Source organism: Carassius auratus, chromosome 29 (assembly GCF_003368295.1).
Source record: "Carassius auratus strain Wakin chromosome 29, ASM336829v1, whole genome shotgun sequence".
Lineage (NCBI taxonomy): Eukaryota > Metazoa > Chordata > Actinopteri > Cypriniformes > Cyprinidae > Carassius > Carassius auratus.
Genome location: NC_039271.1, coordinates 9,716,548 through 9,739,031, shown reverse-complemented (window position 1 = coordinate 9,739,031; position 22,484 = coordinate 9,716,548). Strand labels below are relative to the sequence as shown.

At 38.3% G+C, this 22,484-nt stretch overlaps 1 protein-coding gene across 2 annotated transcripts; it reads left to right on the top strand.

The window, feature by feature from the left end:
- Nucleotides 1-266: 266 nt before the first annotated feature.
- LOC113048021 (decorin-like) lies at nt 267-21,277 on the top strand. Of its 2 annotated transcripts, none has more exons than XM_026209514.1 (8): nt 267-514; nt 5,356-5,605; nt 9,844-9,956; nt 18,981-19,194; nt 19,295-19,408; nt 19,511-19,604; nt 20,719-20,857; nt 20,942-21,277. In XM_026209514.1, the coding sequence occupies exons 1-8, from the start codon at nt 497-499 to the stop codon at nt 21,140-21,142; spliced, it is 1,143 nt and encodes a 380-aa protein (XP_026065299.1). In that variant the 5' UTR covers nt 267-496; the 3' UTR covers nt 21,143-21,277. The 2 variants fall into 2 exon arrangements, with proteins under 2 accessions (XP_026065299.1, XP_026065300.1); XM_026209515.1 differs by having other exon boundaries at nt 327-504.
- The last annotated feature ends 1,207 nt before the right edge of the window (nt 21,278-22,484 follow it).

The window sequence follows — 22,484 nt, the reverse complement described above, 5'->3', positions numbered from 1 at the left end:
GGGTGGAAAGGAGGGAATGTTTCCACCATGCAAAAAAGGCAGCATGAAGTCCGGCGAAAGAGTGCGAAAGGGAGGGAGCCGAGACGCTTTTGTTGTATCCAGAATTCCCTATATCTTTACCAGATGACACAGTATGGGAACTTGCCAATGCCTGTATAGTCGCAGCCTCTCGCCTCCCAACTTTTTTCTCCCTAGTTTTTTCCTGTTCCAATTGCATTTGGACCGCCCCGGACTGGGGGAAGTTCTTCTCCAATTGTCTCATTTGAAAAAGACGAAGAAATCAACCCCTCCCTCTCTCCTTTTCTTCCCTCCCTCCCTCTCTCCACTTGTCCTCTCTCTCCCTCTCTGTTCTTTTCTCCACCCCCTCCCCCCGTGACAGAGCACACCTGCCTGATCTTGGCTGCAGGCGTCCACACAGTGATCAGCCTTCGGCCTGCCGCGCTGTACATCGGCTCCAGCCCTCTCTGGATTTGCGGATCTTTGTCTGCAGCTCTACATGCTCCTGTACGTGCAGGTAAGATCAGCTCACCCAAAGCTTTCCACTTAAACTTTCTGAGTGATGATAAGCAGGATTTTTGTTATTGACAGAACAGACAGGTGGACAGTTTGCAGTGATGAATCTCTGTTTTGGTGATTTCTGCAGTTCATTAAGGCTTGGTGCAGAAATTAGGACTTCTCATTGGAGGTTTTGAGTGAATTTGCTTCATTCTGGCATATCCTAGATGAATGAATTCAAGATGCTGAATTGATATGAGAGTATCGATGATTAAAAATGCAGCTTCCTGCGTTTTTGTACCTTGTTAATAGCTGTGGCTTTGCATGTGGATTAAGGAACTTTGGTTGCATTCTGATGAGAAAACCTTCCTTTGTATTTCAAGCCAGAAAAGTGTGTTTATGCAAATTGATTGCCAATGTGATTTTCTTTCTGGTTCGGTTGGAGAGGACAAGCCCTTTTCAGACTTTTCCAAACTGTGACAAGTATCCCAGCTCTTTGAAACCCCCGCACATACTCGCTGTTGCGAAAAAGCCATTAACTTTTTGAGTGCCCTTATTCTGTCTGCTCTGACTTTTGCATTCGGGTTTGTCTTCCTTTTGTGTGCCACTTGGCATTTAGAAAGAGTTCATGTAAGGCCTGGAAACACTAGAGGATTTCTAACAGCGCTTTCCTTGGATAGACCTGTCTGGAGAGACGTTTTGTCCTCCAGCCTCGCTCTACATCTGCTTGCCTCCACTCGCTCGAGAAGTCACATCCTAAACACTTTATCCATGCCTTGGAAGCCAAAGTGCCTTGAGCCATATCAGCTGAAGGATGAAAGCACTCTGAAGGAGAAGAGAGAGTGAGAGCGTGGGACTGGTGTCTCATTAATCCTTTAATGATATAGCTTCCTTCCAATGGCAAGCAATCTGACAAGGCACTTCCTGGTAATCCCACCACAAAATTCCCAGCTAACTCAAAACATTCAGTGGAAGAGAATTCACAGGCATTTTGGGTTTTAAAAGTTGGGCTAATTGGGTCATGTATTTATTTTTGGTTGGGGTTGGGTTTAAGGTTGGAGAATGCATCTCTTTTGTATGGCTTATGACTTTCACTAATTGCGAACAGAACTCACGTACACAGTTTGTACCATGACAGGAAACTCTCATCCATCTCTTCCTCCCTTCAAAAGACTTCAAAATGTCCTCAGGCCATGCAATAAGTTTTCTTTGGAAGCCAAAGGTCTCCATTTGGCTCCAACTATTTGATGTTAGAAAGAGATAGTCATTTAATGGAAGCCATGCTGGTCACCGCCACTTTTTCCTTTCTTTACTTGGCTTTTAACCCTTTGAGAAAAAGCCACTGGAGCTTTGGACCAAAGTCAAAGCAGTTGCTTATGACAGATGGGCAGATGCCTTGGAAAAAGGAAGTGAGAGGATGAGTGAAAGAGTGCTTGAATGTAATTGTGTGCAACTGGGATTGTCTTAGATCGAGGATGTAGTAATAGGAGTTTGATTCTTTTTTTCCACTAATTTTCTCATGGGCTAGAATAATCAGCTGGCCTTCTGCATGCAATTGCTTATTCACCATCTGAATAAATTGTTGAGGCTTTCGGATAGGTGCTTTTGAAGACAACCATGCTTGATGGGTTTAAGCATGGTTCTGATCTGTGAGAAAGTCTAATTGGCAGTGGCTTTGGAGTTTGGTTTAGTGGTCTGGAACCAGCCTGACCGCACGGGACAGAGTGGTTGAAACCCTTGTATGCAAGTGCAGTCTAGGAATGCAGTTTGTTGAGCTGAATATTAAGTCCACATTTTTAGGCTTTTGCACATTGAGTAATATGTCTTTTTGTGCTTTTGTTTTGACACATGACTCATTGGAATGAGCAGATAATTACATTTCTGAAACATTCTCTCAGAGTTCGAGGAATTCTGTATATTTCCGAGCTTGCAGTGGAGGAATGCTTTCATAAATAAAAGGCAGGTTTTGGGGTGCAATGATAAAACTGGTCTACGTGTAGGTTTTAAAATGAAGCGAACACATGTTTTAAATGTCCTGTAGCCTGTAAATCTTTATGTGATTCATTGCTGAAAGGAGCAACAGGTCAGTAAATGTGTTGCCTGGAAAAGTGGAGATTTTTCTGTCTCCTCTTGATTATTATAAGCCCACATTTATAAGACCAGAAACAGACTAGTGCTGATTTTGGGTTCTGTGAAACACTTCAGTTGGACCAGATTGTTGCCCGACCCACAGATGTGGAGAAATCAAAGCCGAAGGGCTGTAACAGCCTGGCAGAAGCTGATAATTAGGCACTGAACTGTCAGTGAAGAATCACATCTGAAGTTTATTTAGACTCAGTTCTGATAATCATTGACACATTGAGTCATATGACACTGGTCCATTGGCTTCTGAGAGGAACACAGCATCCTTACTCTTGAGTCATTTTTTTGGCTACTTTCTCTTTGATACGATCTGCGGATCCAAGAAGTGATGAACTGAGAAAATTTACCAGCCTTAAATTACTCTTACCAGCCATGAATTATTATTTTGATTTCATTTTTAAACCCCAAAATTTAGAGAGAAATGTATAAAAAATATCTAAAGTATTTTAAAATTTGTATTCTATGTGTTAGAACCAAACTTGATCTACAAGTACCCCTCATTAGTAATGAGAACTTACTGCATGTTCACATTCCTTCATGCCATTACCAATTTCATGTTAAGTAACCAATTTATTTATTTGTTTCGAGTTTGGAGAATGTGAACTTTGTGCCCTGTTGGTTTTTTCAGTCTGTCTTGTCTGTTTGCCTGGCTCTCTTAGCAGCCTGCAGTTTGTTGACCGGACGCAACTCAAATGCAGCAACAGCTTCCCATGATCCCCCTGCAAACAGAAACACTCATGGTGACCGCCTGTAATGCTCATAGGGCTTTTCATACTGCTGACCAGCTCTTGAGGCTCTAAAAACCTACTGTTGTTTAATTCCTGCAGGGAATACATATAGAAGAAAAGGCTTATGCAGCTCAACCAGTAAAGCATGGCGCAAGGTCATGGGTTCAATTCCCAGGAACACACAAGCATAAAACTACCTTGAATGCACTGTAAATCTACCACACGCTTAAATGTTAAAGGGCAAAGTGATACTGCAGTGTGTTTGGTCAAAGCATCTCATTGCTCACTGGGTCAAAGGTAATTAAAGGTGTATGAAATGATGCATATTGTACCCAGACATGAAAACATAGCATTAAATCAAATTGCATGTCTAAGTTGAGGTTGGCAAGTTTTTAAATGCCATTGAATATAATAACAATTTCTCATTGTTTTTCCTTTAAACCTCAGAAAATTGTTTCAGCACGCTCTCCCATGATGCAAATCAACAGTGATGTGAAATCAGAGGTTAAAAGATCACTTGCCATGCTTTGCAGGAGTAATTTTTTGTTTTTGTCTTTTTCTGAGACTTCCAAGTTAGACTTTTGAGAGAAACTACTGAGAGTTATATTTACACTTTGTGTGCTTGTAGATAATTGTGAATATTCTTTTTTTTTTTTTTTTTTTTATCCAACGTAAGTATTGTTATGGTTGCCGAAATATGTCACAAACTTCATCTTATTTAGATCTGCACTAAGATTAAATGTATGTATCATTGTCTTCTCTTGCTTGAGAAATTAAGAAAAGCTCTTTTCCAGAAGTTTGTCAAGGTCAGTTTCTGGGTTTCCAGAGTTTAACAGGGGCACAGTGGTTATTCGCTGTCCAAGTGACGTGGCCGACCGGAGGATTTGAACTACTGTAATTATACTGTATGTTGATTACATGGACCTGAGATGACCCTGTAAAGATGGACTGATCTCTGGGAGTTTCTCTACCTACTTTACAATTTCCTTGTCGTTCAGAGGCATCCAGCTGCTCCTCAGACATATGTTTATGTATGGGCTCGTGGACAGATTTATGCACTCTATCTGAGACAGAAGATGGTTATTTTTATTCTGAATGAGGGCATGAATGAATTTGGTTATGCAGTTAAATCAGTTCTCACAGATACAATATAGTGTGCATGGTTGTCATTTTAACATTGTATAGCAGGGATTTTCAAATCGGGATCTACTGTCAGCTGTCAGCTTAATAAAATTAATATTCATCAGATAATATTTGAATAACTTGCTTTGGCTTTGTAACATGATCCTTCAGAATTCATTATAAAATGCTGAATTGGAGCTCGAGAAACATTTCTTATTGTTATAAAACAGTTGTTCTGCTTATGCTTAATATTGTTTCGGAAACAGGGCTCTTTGATGATTAGAAAGTTTAAAAGAACAGCGTTTATTTGAAATAAAAACTCTTTTGTAACATTGTTAATGTCTTTTGACCAATTGAATGCATTATATGCATCTACTTTAAAAAAGTTGTTTTGATAAATCATATATTGGGTGTCTTTGGTAAAAGTTTGGTAATTCGTGGTTTACAGCATTTAATAAAATGATTCCCTTCATTATAAATGATCGTAGTGACTGAAAATCTATGAAGCACATTTAGCTAGACTGTTTAATGTTAATTAATTACACCCACTACGGTACTGTATTGTTCCTAATTCAGTTGATCTCGGTCTTATTTTATTACATATAGTAAAATGCATTTCATATATCAGTCTAACAGCATAGAAAACTGCAGCAATAGCCACCAGAGACCTCTAAAATCTAATCTAGACATAAATTTGACCCCTGACCCCTGACCTCTGCCTTTTTATCGCCCACATTGCTCAGTCACATTCATACACCTTACATCTGTCGTTTAACTTTTTAACCTCTCACCATCACAGGTCCTGAGATATCACCCAGCATATTGCACCTCACCTTTAACCCTTTCTCTTCTCCATTTTATCCTCCAGGCCTCCATCAGCAACATGAAATCGGCCTGTCTCTCCCTGCTTTTGGTGTCTGTATGCTGGGCTTTGCCCTTCCGTCAGTCCGGCTTTATGGACTTCATGATAGAGGACGAACAGGGCTCAGGTTCACCCATGCCTCCGACTCGTAGACCACCCGTTCAGACGCCCCCTGTGCTAACCGAGGAACCTGAAGGATCTTTCTGCCCTTTCCGGTGCCAGTGTCATCTGCGAGTGGTCCAGTGTTCTGATCTAGGTAAAGAATTCTTGACACTAGACTAAACTGCTTTTTGAAAGCTGCATAGGCCTAATTGACACTTTTTTTTTTTTTTTTTTTTTAAGTATCACTTGTCAGTGTGTCTGGCTGGATGTGGGCAATGATCAGCGACAAAAACAAACTTGATAGCATTTTGCCTGTCAACTTTCTGAGTAAACCTTAGACTGTGAATCTGTCTGAAAGCCTACATATTATTCAGAAAACTGGAAGGTACTTTCTCTGCCAAGCTGTAATTTAAATTTGAAGTATATTGACAACTAGTGGTTGAAATGGGTACAGCAGTCCAATTTCAAAATATTAGAGACAATTGTTTCTCCCTCCCCCTCCCCCTCCTCATCAGACTGGACACTTATGTTATCAGATTAACACCTAACATAAACAAGTGCAACTGACAATAAAAGGTGACAAACCTTACACCATAAATTGATGAGTTGGATTATCTGCATTTTTTTTTATATAACTCTGGTCATAGATTGTTTTATATGGATGCCAAGGCTTTTTTTAAGTCGGGTAGAATCTGCGATCTCTGACCCAAATTGTTTGCTGGTTTCCGTGTCTCAAATATGCAGTTTTTCTTCCTGCCAATTGGCAACCCAGTGTGTCAAAACACTCAAACGCTTGCCTTAATACTAGTGGTCGACCGATATATCTCCAAGGCCGATATATCGGCTGATATTTGGCATTTTTCAAATATCGGCATCTGCCGCTAAGTTTTTCTGTTTGGCCGATGTGTTTGAGGCGATGTGTTTATTTTGACGGCACTGAGAAACAACACACAGTGCTCACACTCGCTCTCGTTTACTGCCGTTGTTAATAATTCTGTCTAATATGGATAGAAGTCTGTTTTAATAATCAGACAGAACAGTTAAACAAGGGAATTAATGTATACAGAAAGTATTATAATGATTGCTTATATATTATAAGTAATAGAAAGATAAACATTAAAATACTTTCTCGCCGTCAGCATTAAGCAAATACGCATTTATATAATTTAAACAAATCTTCGAATGGCTAATGAACAATTAATTTCACAAACCTTGCAAACTTAGTCGAATCCAGCTGTGAGGTCTTGTGAAGTGTGTATTTTTATCCAGCATGATAAAAATGTGTGTCTGTCGGTCCGAGTGAATTAATTGCTTTAAACTTAAACTTTAAACTCGCGATTTCAAATTATGCTGCACTTTATGCATTTGCCCACTGTCATATTCATGTCATTTTCTCTGTGTGCTGTACGTAAAATGAGTGTTACCTTTGCTTTATTTAAAAAACATAATTCCCAATGCACACAAACTTCCCAGAATACTGAGCCCAAGCAATTGTCAGCAACACCCTAGCAACCACACAGAACACTCAAACACCTGTTTGCCCTAACAGCCACCCACAACTCCCTTGCAAGTCCTACTTGTTTGACTGTTTGATCTACAAAACCTTCAAATATTGAGCCAACTTTAGTTCGTCTTTATCTTCTTTTTTCATGCGGGTTAATACATGTCATTGCTTTGCTTTCCATTTCCATTATTTCCACCTGATGTCAATTATTTCATGGCATAAACTGTCCAAGGCCAAGCAGCCATGAACAAAACCTCTCTCTCTTTTTGATCTGCCCATTGTTGAGTCATCACTGAATTACTAATGTCACCATTTCAAAACCACTTTAAATGTTTTCATATGCTGTTAACTGCCCTCACTTCCATGGACGACTAGGCGCTAACCTCCAGACGGCTGCCTCATTTTCTTAATTGAATCCCCAGGCGTATGTGTGTATGTTACTACTTTAAAAAGTCAAGTCTGTTCTTTTATAAGGTTATTTCTAAATGATTACCACTTCTCTTCCTGTAAAACTGCCCTGTCTGCTATGTCACTGTGATCTACACAGAAAAGAACCAAATTACTGTATTACATTTGGACATGTTTATGTAATATCTACAACATTATACATTTACAGAACATAGTCAAGAAGGGTAAATAAAACATTTCCCAGCATGCTTTATAATGTAATGTAGTGCAACTGAGTTGCTGTAGCATGCTGTCTAAGTTATCATAGTGTTTTCAAACAGGAAATTACTTTACTGTGATAGACAATGTCGGTTTGGAAAGAAATACTGTTGATCAGGCAAAACAGCATTTCTCAATAATTATTTAGCAATTTTAACACTCAACCCGAGTTAAAATGGACAAGGAAAGAACGAGAAGGAAAATGGGACTGAGAACAAGGACAAATAAGAGGAGAGTGATTATTGGAGGCCTCCAGCGCTCATCTGCTCTGCAGGTCTTTTGGCATGAAACAGATATGGAAAAATAATGGAGGTGGGGGGAGATAGGTGTGCCGACAGGCCCGTTCTCCATCTAACTTCCCCTTTTTCCAATTAAATATGTGACCCAGTTTATACAGCTCTGCAGCTTTAGGGAAAACCGTCTGGAAATAGTGCCAGAACCCAAGAGCAACTAATGGCAAAAACGAATTTGTTTGTCTAGGAAAGTTTGATTAAGGGCCTTTTATTTGTTTTTACTTTCTGACAACAGGCTGTAAGTATGAGATACTCCTCTTTTAGAAACCAGTTGATATGAGGTTAGTATTTCTTGTATGTCGCAAGTGGGATAAGTGTAAAATATTGGGTGTTTGAAAATGGACCACATTGAGTTACATTATGAAAATCTTGTGGATTAAACAGCATCCCATGCTTTTATTCTTCTCACCAATAAAAGTAGAAATGAGTTTAGCATCCATGAGTCTATTAATGATGATTTTGTGTTTTTCTCCACTTTTGATTTTGATTCACTTGTTGATTTCAGTGGCTAAATAGTATTTCTAACCACAGTGGACACTTTGCTTTTGAATAGTTTAATGTTTGTTCCATAAGGGTTCCCAATGGACTGCACATTCTGTTAATCTTATTACCATTGTTTACTCAAATTGAGCTTTTTTATTATGTTATTAGTGATGTTTGAATTACATACTGATAATATATTCCATAATAAAAACACATTTTGACCTTAATTGATTGCTGTGATTTTGCTGAGACCTGTAGTCACTAGAAAATGAGACTAAACAGAGCCGGGCGAAAGCAACATTTGTGAGATATCTCAACAGCAGTGATACGTCCAACTGTGATCTCCGTGCCCTTTGTCCTGTGGTTATATAATTATCAGGAACATATTCTTAAACTGTTTATACACATGCAATGATTAGGAAACTAACCACAAACAAAAACCAAACATTGTTTGTGTGAAGTTCTGCCTAAAAAGCTTTTAGAGTTGCTAGAGCAGATATGTTTATGTGTATGTATGTGCATGTGTGTTATGTTTTTTCGTTTGTTTGAAGTGAACACTATGATAAACAGTGGCCCACTTTTAATAATACACTTAAAAATGTATAAAATGTATTAAGGATGCTTATATTCTGTGCAAAATTTGTGAAATGTTTAGTTTGGAAAAACCTTTCAAACAAAACATGATTGTGCGGTTTTTATTCAAAATATATGCCACTTGGTTTGAAATGTTTGTTATATAATGCAAAGACACTCATAAAAATGGAAGTGTCTAAATATGTTTTTGTTTTCATTGTGTATTGCATTCAAGTAGCTTGTTCTGCAGAACATTAAATGAAAGCAGAGTCATACTGTCGTCCAATGTTGGCAAAATCAAATTCCCCATGTCAGCTTTTTCGATTGCAAGCATCGCAGAGCTTTTATAATCCTTCCAAGAAAAGCTATGAGATATCTGGCATAAGACTCAAATATGATTAACACAGTGAACTTTCAGAACGGTTTCGAAATACTAAAGCTTACGTCAACCATCATCATAACTTTTCACTGTGTTACACTCTGGAAACGTGGTCCAGCATCCAATTAGTCTATGGAGTCAAGGGCGTTGTAAGGAATTGATTCATTGTTTATTTTGATGCTGTTTCCAGTATTTTAAATGCTTTGTTGTTCCTGTTATAAACATGACCACTCCGGAGTTCACATTATTTGTGCCATTGAAATGTGTTTTTTTTTTTCAGGAATGTGGCTGTTTGATTTAGCAGCACAATTTACACTCTTGAAGGATTTGTTTTGTCCGTATCTGAGTGTGCTGTGTTGGTGTTGCACCAGGATACATGTGTCTACAGCTGATTTGATTTCAAAGTATATTCTAGCCATAAAAGCTCAGATCAGCTCATATTTCATTTCATCAGTGTCACTTTTCTTACTACTTGTGGTATCTGTGTCTCTCAGGTCTGAAAAACGTTCCAGAAAAAATCCCACTTGATAGCACTCTCCTGGATTTGCAGAACAACAAGATCTCCGAGATCAGGGAAAACGACTTCAAAGGCCTGAAGGGTCTCCAAGTGAGATATTCAGTTACTCACACTTTCCCTCATTCTCTCTGTTTGTTTGTTTTTAGCAGCATTTTCTTTAATTGTATCGTAGAAGCAATGACATTTATCATCCCCTTTTAAATTCAAGCAACCCCTCATGGGACAAATCCTATTTTACTTTGATCTATACATTTTGAGATCAATTGGCTGCTTGCTGGTGATGCTTTTGCTATGACCTTGAAAGCCCCAGCTAAACGCAGAGAACATAAAGTCCAAAATTCCAAATCAAAACCATTTGCGAGATGAAAAACTCTCCAGAGAAAACAGCCGTTTGTCTGCCAAATGTGGAATTAGGTACTAAAACTATGTGTTGCAACCACAGCGATCTTTGAAGGCAAATATCTGCTCCAGTTGTGGAAAACGCTGCAAAAACATTCCATGGAGATCTTCAGACACACTTTACAAAACAGAGCTTCAGGGAAACTTGTTATCCACAATATGAGATCCTCAGTGTTTCCAATCCATCATGCTTTCACTGTGAGAAATGCTTCATTCCTAGGTGCACAAGTGTAATGCTTCTCTTTTGAAACGGATCCATTGTTCAGCCGCCCGATCTTCAATAAATATGTAGCCTCCTTTCGAGGTCCCATTGTTATTTCTAACTTTCCAAACTCAACATTAGCGCCTGGATCTAATGAGAGATCAATGCAAACAAAACATAAAAAATAAGATTTTACCAAGTAGCTAGTGAACTTTATTTTTTATTTATTTATTTATTTTTTTTATTCAATTTCTTGAAACAACACATATACAATGTCACCGGGTAGCTACTATACAAGAATAATGCAACAACAAACACTCTTAGCTGTATACTATAAATAAATAACTTTGAAGCCAAGAAATGTAAAACTTATATTAAAACACCACCCCCCCCCAAAAAAACAAAAAAAACAAAAAAACAAAAACAAAAAAAAAACAAGAAAGGTTACTTAGGGCCCTATCTTGCACCCAGCGCAATTGACTTTTTACACTGACGCATGTGTCATTCCTATTTTGCACCCGTGCAAAGCGCGCTTTTCCCTCCACAGAAGCACGTCGCTAAACTAGTGAATGAACTTGCGCTCCCTGGGCGGTTCAGCGCAAAAAAGGAGGCGTGTTCCGGCGCAAACAATCCCTGGTGCTATTTTGCTGTTCCATTAAACAATTGCGCCACTGACCAGAAAAAACCTAGTCTAAAGTCAGTGGCGCGTTGCGCGTTGTTCATTATGCTATTTTAAGGGCGCATGCTTGACCATAATGTATAGCGTGCACAACGCGCATACACTTTGCTCATGTAATCTACACAGATGCAACAGTTATTTTTGCAAATCATAAATTGTTACACTAAAAAAATATTAACACATGAGATGACGGAAATCATTGTGGTGTGCCACGAAGATGTGAAAAAATAGGCATAAATCTAGCTTACAAATTATTCAGGCTAATTGTAGTAATTAAGGATCAGACCTGTTTGAGGTCATATACAGTATTGTTCAAAATAATAGCAGTACAATGTGACTAACCAGAATAATCAAGGTTTTTAGTATATTTTTTATTGCTACGTGGCAAAAAAGTTACCAGTAGGTTCAGTAGATTGTCAGAAAACAAACAAGACCCAGCATTCATGATATGCACGCTCTTAAGGCTGTGCAATTGGGCAATTAGTTGAAAGTTGTGTGTTCAAAAAAATAGCAGTGTCTACCTTTGACTGTACAAACTCAAAACTATTTTGTACAAACATTTTTTTTTTCTGGGATTTAGCAATCCTGTGAATCACTAAACTAATATTTAGTTGTATGACCACAGTTTTTTAAAACTGCTTGACATCTGTGTGGCATGGAGTCAACCAACTTGTGGCACCTCTCAGCTGTTATTCCACTCCATGATTCTTTAACAACATTCCACAATTCATTCACTTTTCTTGGTTTTGCTTCAGAAACAGCATTTTTGATATCACCCCACAAGTTCTCAATTGGATTAAGGTCTGGAGATTGGGCTGGCCACTCCATAACATTAATTTTGTTGGTTTGGAACCAAGACTTTGCCCGTTTACTAGTGTGTTTTGGGTCATTGTCTTGTTGAAACAACCATTTCAAGGGCATGTCCTCTTCAGCATAGGGCAACATGACCTCTTCAAGTATTTTAACATATGCAAACTGATCCATGATCCCTGGTATGTGATAAATAGGCCCAACACCATAGTAGGAGAAACATGCCCATATCATGATGCTTGCACCTCCATGCTTCACTGTCTTCACTGTGTACTGTGGCTTGAATTCAGAGTTTGGGGGTCATCTCACAAACTGCCTGTGGCCCTTGGACCCAAAAAGAACAATTTTACTCTCATCAGTCCACAAAATGTTCCTCCATTTCTCTTTAGGCCAGTTGATGTGTTCTTTGGCAAATTGTAACCTCTTCTGCACATGCCTTTTTTTTAACAGAGGGACTTTGCGGGGGATTCTTGAAAATAGATTAGCTTCACACAGACGTCTTCTAACTGTAACAGTACTTACAGGTAACTCCAGACTGTCTTTGATCATCCTGGAGGTGATCATTGGCTGAGCCTTTGCCATTCTGGTTATTCTTCTATCCATTTTGATGGTTGTCTTCCGTTTTCTTCCACGTCTCTCTGGTTTTGCTCTCCATTTTAAGGCATTGGAGATCATTTTAGCTGAACAGCCTATCATTTTTTGCACCTCTTTATAGGTTTTCCCCTCTCTAATCAACTTTTTAATCAAAGTATGCTGTTCTTCTGAACAATGTCTTGAACGACCCATTTTCCTCAGCTTTCAAATGCATGTTCAACAAGTGTTGGCTTCATCCTTAAATAGGGGCCACCTGATTCACACCTGTTTCTTCACAAAATTGATGACCTCAGTGATTGAATGCCACACTGCTATTTTTTTGAACACACCCCTTTCAACTAATTCAACTAATTGCCCAATTGCACAGCCTTAAGAGCGTGCATATCATGAATGCTGGGTCTCATTTGTTTTCTGAGAATCTACTGAACCTAATGGTAACTTGTTTGCCACGTAGCAATAAAAAATATACGAAAAACCTTGATTATTCTGGTTAGTCACATTGTACTGCTATTATTTTGAACAATACTGTATGTATATAAGGACATCTGACAAATTGGTTTGTCCGTCAAGAACCAGGAAAAAAAATCGATGAAACAATTGTGGCTATTTCCTCCCACGCCTGTTTAACCGACGCAATTTTGGGTGGGTTTCTCCCATCCCCATACAACACAACTTCTCTGTCTTTCACTGCTCTTACAAGAACATCAGTCTCCTCGGCTGTGAACCGCTCCTGGCGTGCGCCTGGTAAATACGCCATAATAATAGCAATCCATAATGGAACTTGCGCACCTGCTTTTAAAGGGAATGTTGGATGACGCTCTGATTGGTTTATTTCACGTTACGCCCAAACCACACCTATGAATAATGAAGCTACTTCAGACCAACCCATTTTAGATTTGCGCCGAGCGCAAGAGCCATTTATCCCGCCGGGAAAATAGCAACAGCGCCGAGACCCGCCCACAAACTTACTTGCGCTTCGCGCTTTGACACTTGCGTTTCAGATCGTTAAAATAGGGCCCTTAAAGTGCTTTACAATCAAGAATGTTATACATGAGCAATAGAGTGTTAGTATATAAACTTTTGTCTTGATGGACGACAACAGCTATCAAACTGCATGTAAGAACCGTTTTACTGGTTTCCAGATCTTGATAAAAATGTATAATTTACCTTTTAATATAAATCTCAATTCTTCCAGATGTAACACATTTCCTAGTTCCCTTGCCCACATCTCAAACGTAGGAACAGAATCTGATTTCCACATCTGTAAGATTAGCTTTTTAGCAAGCAACATGCAAAGCGAAATGGCCTGTGTTTGATATTTACTACAAAAGGCATTCTCTGCACCTAGAAGTCCAATACAGGGCTCAGGTTCCAAGTCGACAGAATATACTTCAGACAGAAATTTAAATATACATTTCCAAAATGGCTGAATCTTAATACATGACCATAAAGAATGAAACAAGGTACCTTCTAATGTTTTACATTTATTACAGAGTGGAGAGATAGTGGGATAAATTTTATGAAGCTTTGATTTAGAATAATGAAGCCTATGAATTATCTTGAATTGAATCAGATTATGTCTAGCATTTACAGAACAGGTATGTATATTTCTTAAACACTCATTCCATATGTCAACATGAATATTAAAACCCATTTCTTCTTCCCAATCATGTTTTATTTTGTGAGTGTTATTGTCCACCTTTTCTACCAATAATTTATAAAAGTTTGACACGGTACCTCTCGCACCAGGGTGTATACTAGCAATATTCTCTAAAGTTGGGTTTAAATTCAGAGTTTCAAAGTCTGAAATATGCTTCCTAACGAAGTCTCTGACTTGCAAGTAACGAAAAAAATGAGCGGGAACAAGATCATAAAATTGTTTTAGTTTTTCAAAAGAACTAAATGTACCTTCCCTATAAAGATCTTGTATTGTTACTATACCCATATGTTTCCATTGAAAAAAGGTCTTATCATGTAATCCCGGAGGGAAAGCATGATTATTACAGATTGGGGTATCCAGATACAAGTCTGGAATTTTCAAATATATCTTGATTTGTTTCCATATTTTAATTAGATTTGAAATAATTATGTTACCACTGATATTTTTGAGTTCAATTTTGTTAGGACTGTTAAGCAGAGCTGTTAATGATGTCTTATTACAAGAAGCTTCTTCAATTGCTAACCATTCTGGCTTGTCACCTAACTCCACTGAACCAATCTTTCTCCACCATGCTAAAGTATTTAAGTTAGCTGCCCAATAATAAAATTTAAAATTGGGAAGCCCAAACCCTCCTTGATCTTTGGATTTGTTTAGATGTTTCTTGTTAATCCTTGCAGTCTTGTTATCCCAAATGAAGCTGCTTATAATAGATTCTAGCTGTTTAAAATACTTAAGGGGAATAAAGAAAGGAATAGATTGAAATACATATAAAAATCTTGGAAGTACCACCATTTTTATAGCGTTAATTCTGCCTACCATGGACATTGGGAGTGTCTTCCAAAACATTATATTATCTTTAAGCTGATCAATTTTCTTTTTATAATTCAATTTTAATAACATTTCAGGTTTTTTGGTGATTATTACACCCAAATATTTAAAGGAATGATTTGCAATTTTAAATTTGGTGTTAGCTAAATATTTTTTATCTAAATCATCAGAGACTGGCATTAATTCGCTTTTTTCCCAATTAATCGTGAATCCAGAAAGACTGCTAAATTTATCAATTATCTCAAGTAGTAGTGGAATGGACATTTCAGGGTTGGAAACATACAGAAGAATATCATCTGCATACAGTGAAAGATATTGAGGTCTGCCCTCTGTCACTGTTGGTGTAATGCTAGGATGTTGTCTGATACAGGCAGCTAATGGTTCCATAGAGATATCAAACAAGAAAGGAGACAAGGGGCATCCTTGACGTGTACCTCGAGACAACTGAAATGGACTAGAAATGTCTTGGTTGGTAATAACAGATGCTACTGGATGTGCATAAATTATTTCAATCCATTTAATAAATTCCGAACCAAATCCAAATTTCTTTAAAACTGAAATCATGTATTTCCACTCTAACTGGTCGAAGGCTCGTTGAGCATCTAATGAAATAACACATGTCTTTATGTTTTTCTTGTTATAAATTATATTAAACAGCCGTCTCAAATTAAAGTATATATGTCTCTTTGGCATAAAACCGGTCTGGTCTGGATGAATTATAGAGCAGATATAATCTTTCAGTCTGTTTGCAAGAATTTTGGTAATAATCTTAGATTCAGTGGAAATTAGAGAAATTGGACGATAGGAAGACATTTGCAGCTTGTCCCGCCCTGGTTTTGGAATTAATACTATATTCGCTTCATACATTGTTGGTGGGAATTTATTTTGTGTTGTTGCACTTTTAACCAATCTTTGAATTAAAGGTACAAGACTACTCCTAAATTTTTTATAGAATTCGGCACTAAAGCCATCTGGACCTGCAGATTTATTATTAGGTAACTGAGATATTACTTCATTTATTTCTTCTTCTGTAATTACTTTATCTAAGGATTGTTTTGCTTCAGTGCTAAGAATAGGAAGATCCAATTGAGAAAAAAAGTCTTCTATTGCCTCTTGGCTTGTTTTACACTTTGATTCATAGACTTCTTTATAAAATTCAGCAAAACAACGATTAATTTCCTTGGGGTCAACAGTTACTTTTCCATTATTCAATTTTATTTTGTGTATTGCACGAGATGCCTGAGATTGCTTTAATTGACGCGCAAGTAATTTTTGAGGTTTATCACCTATTTCAAACTGTCTTTGCCTGATATACCTAAGTTGTTTCGATACTTTCGTAGAAAGAATTGAGTTGTATTCACTTCTCAGTGCAACAATTTTCTTAAGAGTAGTCTCACAACTTGTTGATCTATATTCACTCTCTAATTTAGTAACTTGTATGTCAATTTCATTTAATTTGGCTTTGTTCTCTCTATTCTTAACTGTTTGATATGCTATAATATCGCCTCTGATAACTGCCTTCATTGTCTCCCAAAGAACTGAATCCGATACATCTCCTTTATCATTATTTTCTAAGAACAGTGCAAACTTGTTAGAAAGATACTCATAAAATTTGTCATCGTTCAGTAGCATATTATCGAATTTCCAAGAATAATTCCCTCTACTAAATTTTATATTTAAATTAAGAGTAACAGGAGCATGATCTGATAATAATCTATTATGGTATTCAGTTGAGTCAATATATTGCAACAATCTGGAATCGATTAGGAAAAAGTCAATTCTAGAGTACGTTTTATGAACCGAGGAATAAAATGAAAAATCATGATCAGAGGGATGCAAAACTCTCCAGCTATCTATCAAATTTAACTTTCGCATATAATTATTTAGTACAACAGCAGATTTACTTATTGCAGTTCGCCGGGGAAGTGTGTCTAATCTCGCATTTAACACGCAATTGTAATCACCAGCCATGATGACTTGTGAATGCATAAAGTCTGGTATAATCTTGAAGACGTTTTCAAAAAATAAAGGATCGTCAAAATTAGGACCATTCGCATTCACTAAAGTAATGGGAAATGAATTTATCTCCCCACACACAATTAAATACCTGCCATTCCTATCTTTAATAGTTTGCTTGTGTACAAAGGGGACAGACTTTTTAATAACAATTGCTACTCCTCTAGCTTTGTCGGTGAAATTTGACTGGTAGACTTGAGACATCCAAGGGGCTTTAATACTAAATTTTGTTGTTGTTTTAATATGCGTTTCTTGGAGAAAAACTATTTCCGCTCCTAATTTTTTAAGATGCGCATAGACCTTTCCTCTTTTGACTGGACTGTTAAGTCCACGTACATTCCAGCTTAATAAGTTTAGTTTGCCGCCACCACGAACCTTCACTCCGTTAATCATTATGTACAATAAAATATATTTTGCCTGATTCTTTTCAATAAAATCTGCACATTAAACCTGCCAGCTCAAACTCAAAATAAGTCGCCTTCCCATAAACCTGAACGTTACAAACCTTGTAAAAAGGAACGAACAACCCCACTGTACCCCCCTCCCCAAATAAATTGCATCCCATGAGAACATTATGGATGCTCACCCCAGAAAAAATAATATTTGCATCGTTCAACTCACCATTGATGCCACCTAACATTCTTCCGTTAGTACAGCCCCCACTTATCTTACCAAACAAATAAAAATGACACCTTGCAGTCTTTACATATCAAAGAGTTTTGTTACATAAACACAAGTCTTTCCTGACGCCGTTATCAAGCGCAGCAATTTCAACATTTCACCAGCTCTCCACCGCACCCCGTAGATACGCTTCAGCAACCTCAGGTGAATCAAAGGTCTTCGTTTCTTTATCCCTCACGGTCACGATTAACTTGGAAGGAAAACGAAATCCGCATCTCACTTCATGCTCCCAGCATTTTTTCCGTATGTTGTCGAACTTCTGCCTCTGTTCCAAGACGTCAGCGGCAAGATCTGGAAAAATACGTATCACCTTTCCATCGTATTGCAGGGGTTTCGATCTTGCCAGGCGTAAAATTCATTCCTTCACTTGATAGTGATGGATTCGGGCAATAAATGCCCGAGAGCGGCCATCTCGTAGAGGTTGCGGCGAACGGTGCGCCCTGTCAATCTGAATTGGACAGTCAAAGTTCTCTTCGCCCAGCACATTCGCCAGAAGACTTGTCACGAACTCAGTTGGTTTACCGCTTTCAGCGCCTTCTTTTATTCTGATAATTCGAATATTTTGTCGCCGTGATCTTGACTCTAAGTTGCAGGTTTTTTCCTTAAGTTTTCCACATTCGGTCTCCAGGTGTGCACACCATTTCTCCAGTGACTCAATGCGAGTTTCATGAGCTTTCGCGGCCTCTTCAGTCGCTGTCACTCGGGAAGAAATGTTTGCGATAGATGCATTCAGCTCTGCTAACGTTGATGAAATGACATCAAACTTTCTGTCAAAAGATCCGCTTAATTTCGCAATTGCTTCCATTATGTCTGTGTTCGTTGGCACCGTAACGTCAGCGTTAGTTTGATTAGCATTAGCCGGTGGCTCTTCATGAACATTACCAGTATCTCTCTCTTCTTCATTATTCGATTTTTCGATTTTCTTATGTTTTGTCGGCATTGTTCAGACTAAGTTAATAACTTGTGATTTTTAAATGACTACAAGGTAGACTGAGAGAAATTGTCACAGGCGTGTGGGGAGCTATAAAAAACACGTTCACTCCATTCAGCGCCGGAAGCCGTCCTCAGCTAGTGAACTTTATGTCAGGGCTGAAAACATTATACAAATACTGGAACAACTTTAGGTTGAGTAATTAAAACGTTTGCATGTATACACAAATAACTAAAGAATTATACCAATAGTACCATTTACAGTCATGTTACTGCCATAAAGTTCCTAGAGGAATGTCTTTTTGTTTTCTTCAGACGCTCATCCTGGTCAACAATAAGATCACCATCATTCATGCCAAGGCCCTTTCTTCTCTGATCAATCTGGAGAGACTGTACCTGTCCAAGAACCTCCTGAAGGATGTTCCTGCTAACATACCGAAAAGCCTCCAGGAGCTGCGTATTCATGAGAACCAGATTACCAAGATAAAGAAGTCCTCCTTTGCCGGCATGGCCAATGTCATCGTCATGGGTAGGGGTTTTTGTCTGTGCTTATATGAGGAATGGCAAATCAACAGTGGAACAATACTGCAATATGAACCAGTGAACATTTTGACTCTGTCTCGTTCCAGAGCTGGGCTCGAACCCTCTGAGTAGCTCTGGTGTTGATAATGGTGCTTTTGCTGATCTGAAGAGGGTTTCTTACATCCGAATAGCTGACACCAACATCACCTCCATTCCCAAAGGTACAGAATCATCCCTATTGTGAATAATGATGGAGCCCCTTTCATTTCAGTTTTATTAGTACAACATTGTTTTTTTCATTAATCTGTAAAAAAAATGTTCAGGTCTGCCCAGCTCTCTTTTTGAACTTCACTTGGATGGTAACAAGATCACTAAAGTGACTGCAGACAGTCTGAAGGGCCTCAAGAACCTGTCCAAGTAAATGCATATTTCTTCTTAATACATTTGTCATTTGTTATACAAACAAACAGTTGATTTTCTTTCATGGCCGACTTGAAGAGTATGGATGGAAACCGCTAAATATGTTTCTGTATAGCTGAAAACCTCAGCAAAATCTGACTCGGGAGGGAAAGGGTTTAAAACAGAGGAAATAATAAATCAGATTTCATTAGGTTTGTTTTGAATTTGCATGAGGACTACCCTGTGAGACTCGAATACCATGACATCACTGAATGGATCAGTTTGCTTTGGATCACACAGAGAAAATAGAACATTCATATTACAGAGATTTTCCACTGCACGTGCCGAGACTGAATCACAGCCGAGATCTTATAAAAGAGTATTGACTCAAATACAGAACGCTTTATGAGAAGCCTGTTTTGTTATTAGTCTCACAATTCTGATGATATTTGACCAGGGGAGTTATATATTATAGGGGAGTCATATATTCAGAAGGATGCATTAAATTGATCAAAAGTGAAAGTAATGACATTTATAATGTCGCAAAAGATTTCTATTCCAAATGAATGCTATTCTTTGGAATTTTCATCAAAGAAATAGTCATAAAAATATTGAGCAGCACAACTGCTCTTAGTTAAGTTTTGGTAATATGTTTCTTGAGCTGCAAATCAGCATGATTTCTGATCGTGTGACACTGATGAATGGAGTAATGATGCTGACAATTCAGCTTTGCAATCACAAGAATCAATTACATTTAAAAAATATATTTCAGTGGAAAACAGTTCAATCAATTTTCACAATATTACTGTTTTTATTTTGTATTTTTAATCAAATATATGCAGCCTTAGTGAGACTTTTTTCCAACATAAAGCATAAAGAATAACCCCATAGCTAATGATAGTGTACAATGTATAAAAAAAATAAAATAAAATACATAAATAAATTGATTTGTGGCCACTTTTATTTCAGTTCAGTTGGTTTTGGAGCTATAAAATATATTTTTTATTTACTTTCAGTGTTTCCCAGTTATGTTTGTTTGTATTTGCATTTCAATTACCACAAATGTTTTGCTTTAGTTTTCATTTTCGTTTCATTTTTTTGTTAATGATAATAACACAGTGTGTGTTTACAGGCTGGGTCTGAGCCACAATGAGATCAGCGTGGTGGAGAACGGCTCTCTGGCCAACGTGCCTCACCTGAGGGAACTTCACCTGGACAGTAACATGCTGACTTCGGTCCCGGCTGGCCTGCCAGAACACAAATACATCCAGGTGAGAGATCTCACATGAGTTAACATGCCATTTCCACACGTCTTTAAGTCACATGTTGTCACGCTCTCATTCAATCATTTCCAGGTGATCTACCTTCACTCCAACAAGATTGCTGCTGTGGGAACAGAGGACTTCTGCCCACCCGGCTATAATACAAAGAAGGCCATGTACTCAGGCATAAGCCTGTTCAGTAATCCAGTGCCCTATTGGGAGGTCCAGCCCATCACCTTCCGCTGTGTCTTCGACCGCTCGGCCATTCAACTGGGCAACTACAGAAAGAAATAGACCGTCCCATCAGATGCCTTAGTCACTGTTTCATCCCGCCCCTTCCTGTCTGACCTAATCCTTTCAAGCACATAATTTAGTTTGAATGCCATATCTCAGTTAACCCCGAAATAAACTATTCCATTTTCAACATGCAGTTCACTGGACAGATGTCACATGATGCTTTCAATAGCCAAATGCATATCAGTATAATGTACTGAACATACATATTGGGTTGATATATATATATATATGTGCAGAGGAGAACAGAAAAATAAAGAAAGTGAAGCCATGACCACTTAGAATATCCAATAGTGCACATCACCCGAGATGATCTTTTTGTCGAAGATCTGTCCGGATCTTCTGGACCTAAGCCATGTTCTTCTATGTTCTTCGCTGGCCTGCGGAGTGGGCAGCAAGGGGTTAACACATGTCAGCCAGTGCCATTAACAAGAGCTTGTATGCTAGAATGTACTCAGTTATAACTTTCTGTGTTGCGCTAGTTCAGATTGTGCTGTTAAAAATCGTTCCTCCTCACGTAATCAGTTGATTACGTTGAGGAGGAAGTTGGGCTTGATATGAGTTTCTCTTAGTCTCAAATTCAGATGTTTTGCTGACATTTGTGTTCATTCGTTTGCTCAGATCCCGTCTGCTCTAACCAGGTGAACATAGCGCTTCGAGATGTAGAATTAAATATGCTGTCATTACGATAAAAGTGATTCCCAAGCCTATACGCATGCTTTTGCTGCTCTGGTGACTGCGAGCTTATGCGTGTGTGTGTTTCTTTCTTTCTTCGTGTCTGTTGATTGTCTGTGTGTTTCAGTCTGGAAGGATCGGGAGGGAGACGGCGGACATGGACACCTCCTGCTTTCATGAGAGTCATGAATGTCTCTTGTATAGACGCTGTATATAAATGCTGTATAAAAGAATCCTATCAATGCTTTGAAGCACAAGCACTTAGTTTGGACTTTAATATATCGGCAATAAAGGTAATCCCTTTCTTCTCTCCCTCTCTCTTTCTCTTTCTCTCTTTGGCCAATTAAGGGCTCCAACACAGGTGTCTTGAACCAAATAAACAGTCAAATCTCTAAATGTGCTTTCTGGGAACTTTCACTGGGTGGTTTACTGGGCTTGCTCGGGCACAGGGTTGGTCTTCAGGTAAATGAAACCGAATGATGCCTCAAAATAACACTTTCTTGGATGGATGCTACAGTCGCAGAAGGCCTTGAAGAGCTACGGTAAAAATATCACGTTTGGGTGCTAGTTTGGTTTCACTGTCAAACAAAACTCTGTTTGCATCATTTATATGAATTATACAACCGTTGCTCAACAGCGAGCACAAAATTATATATATTTTTTAATG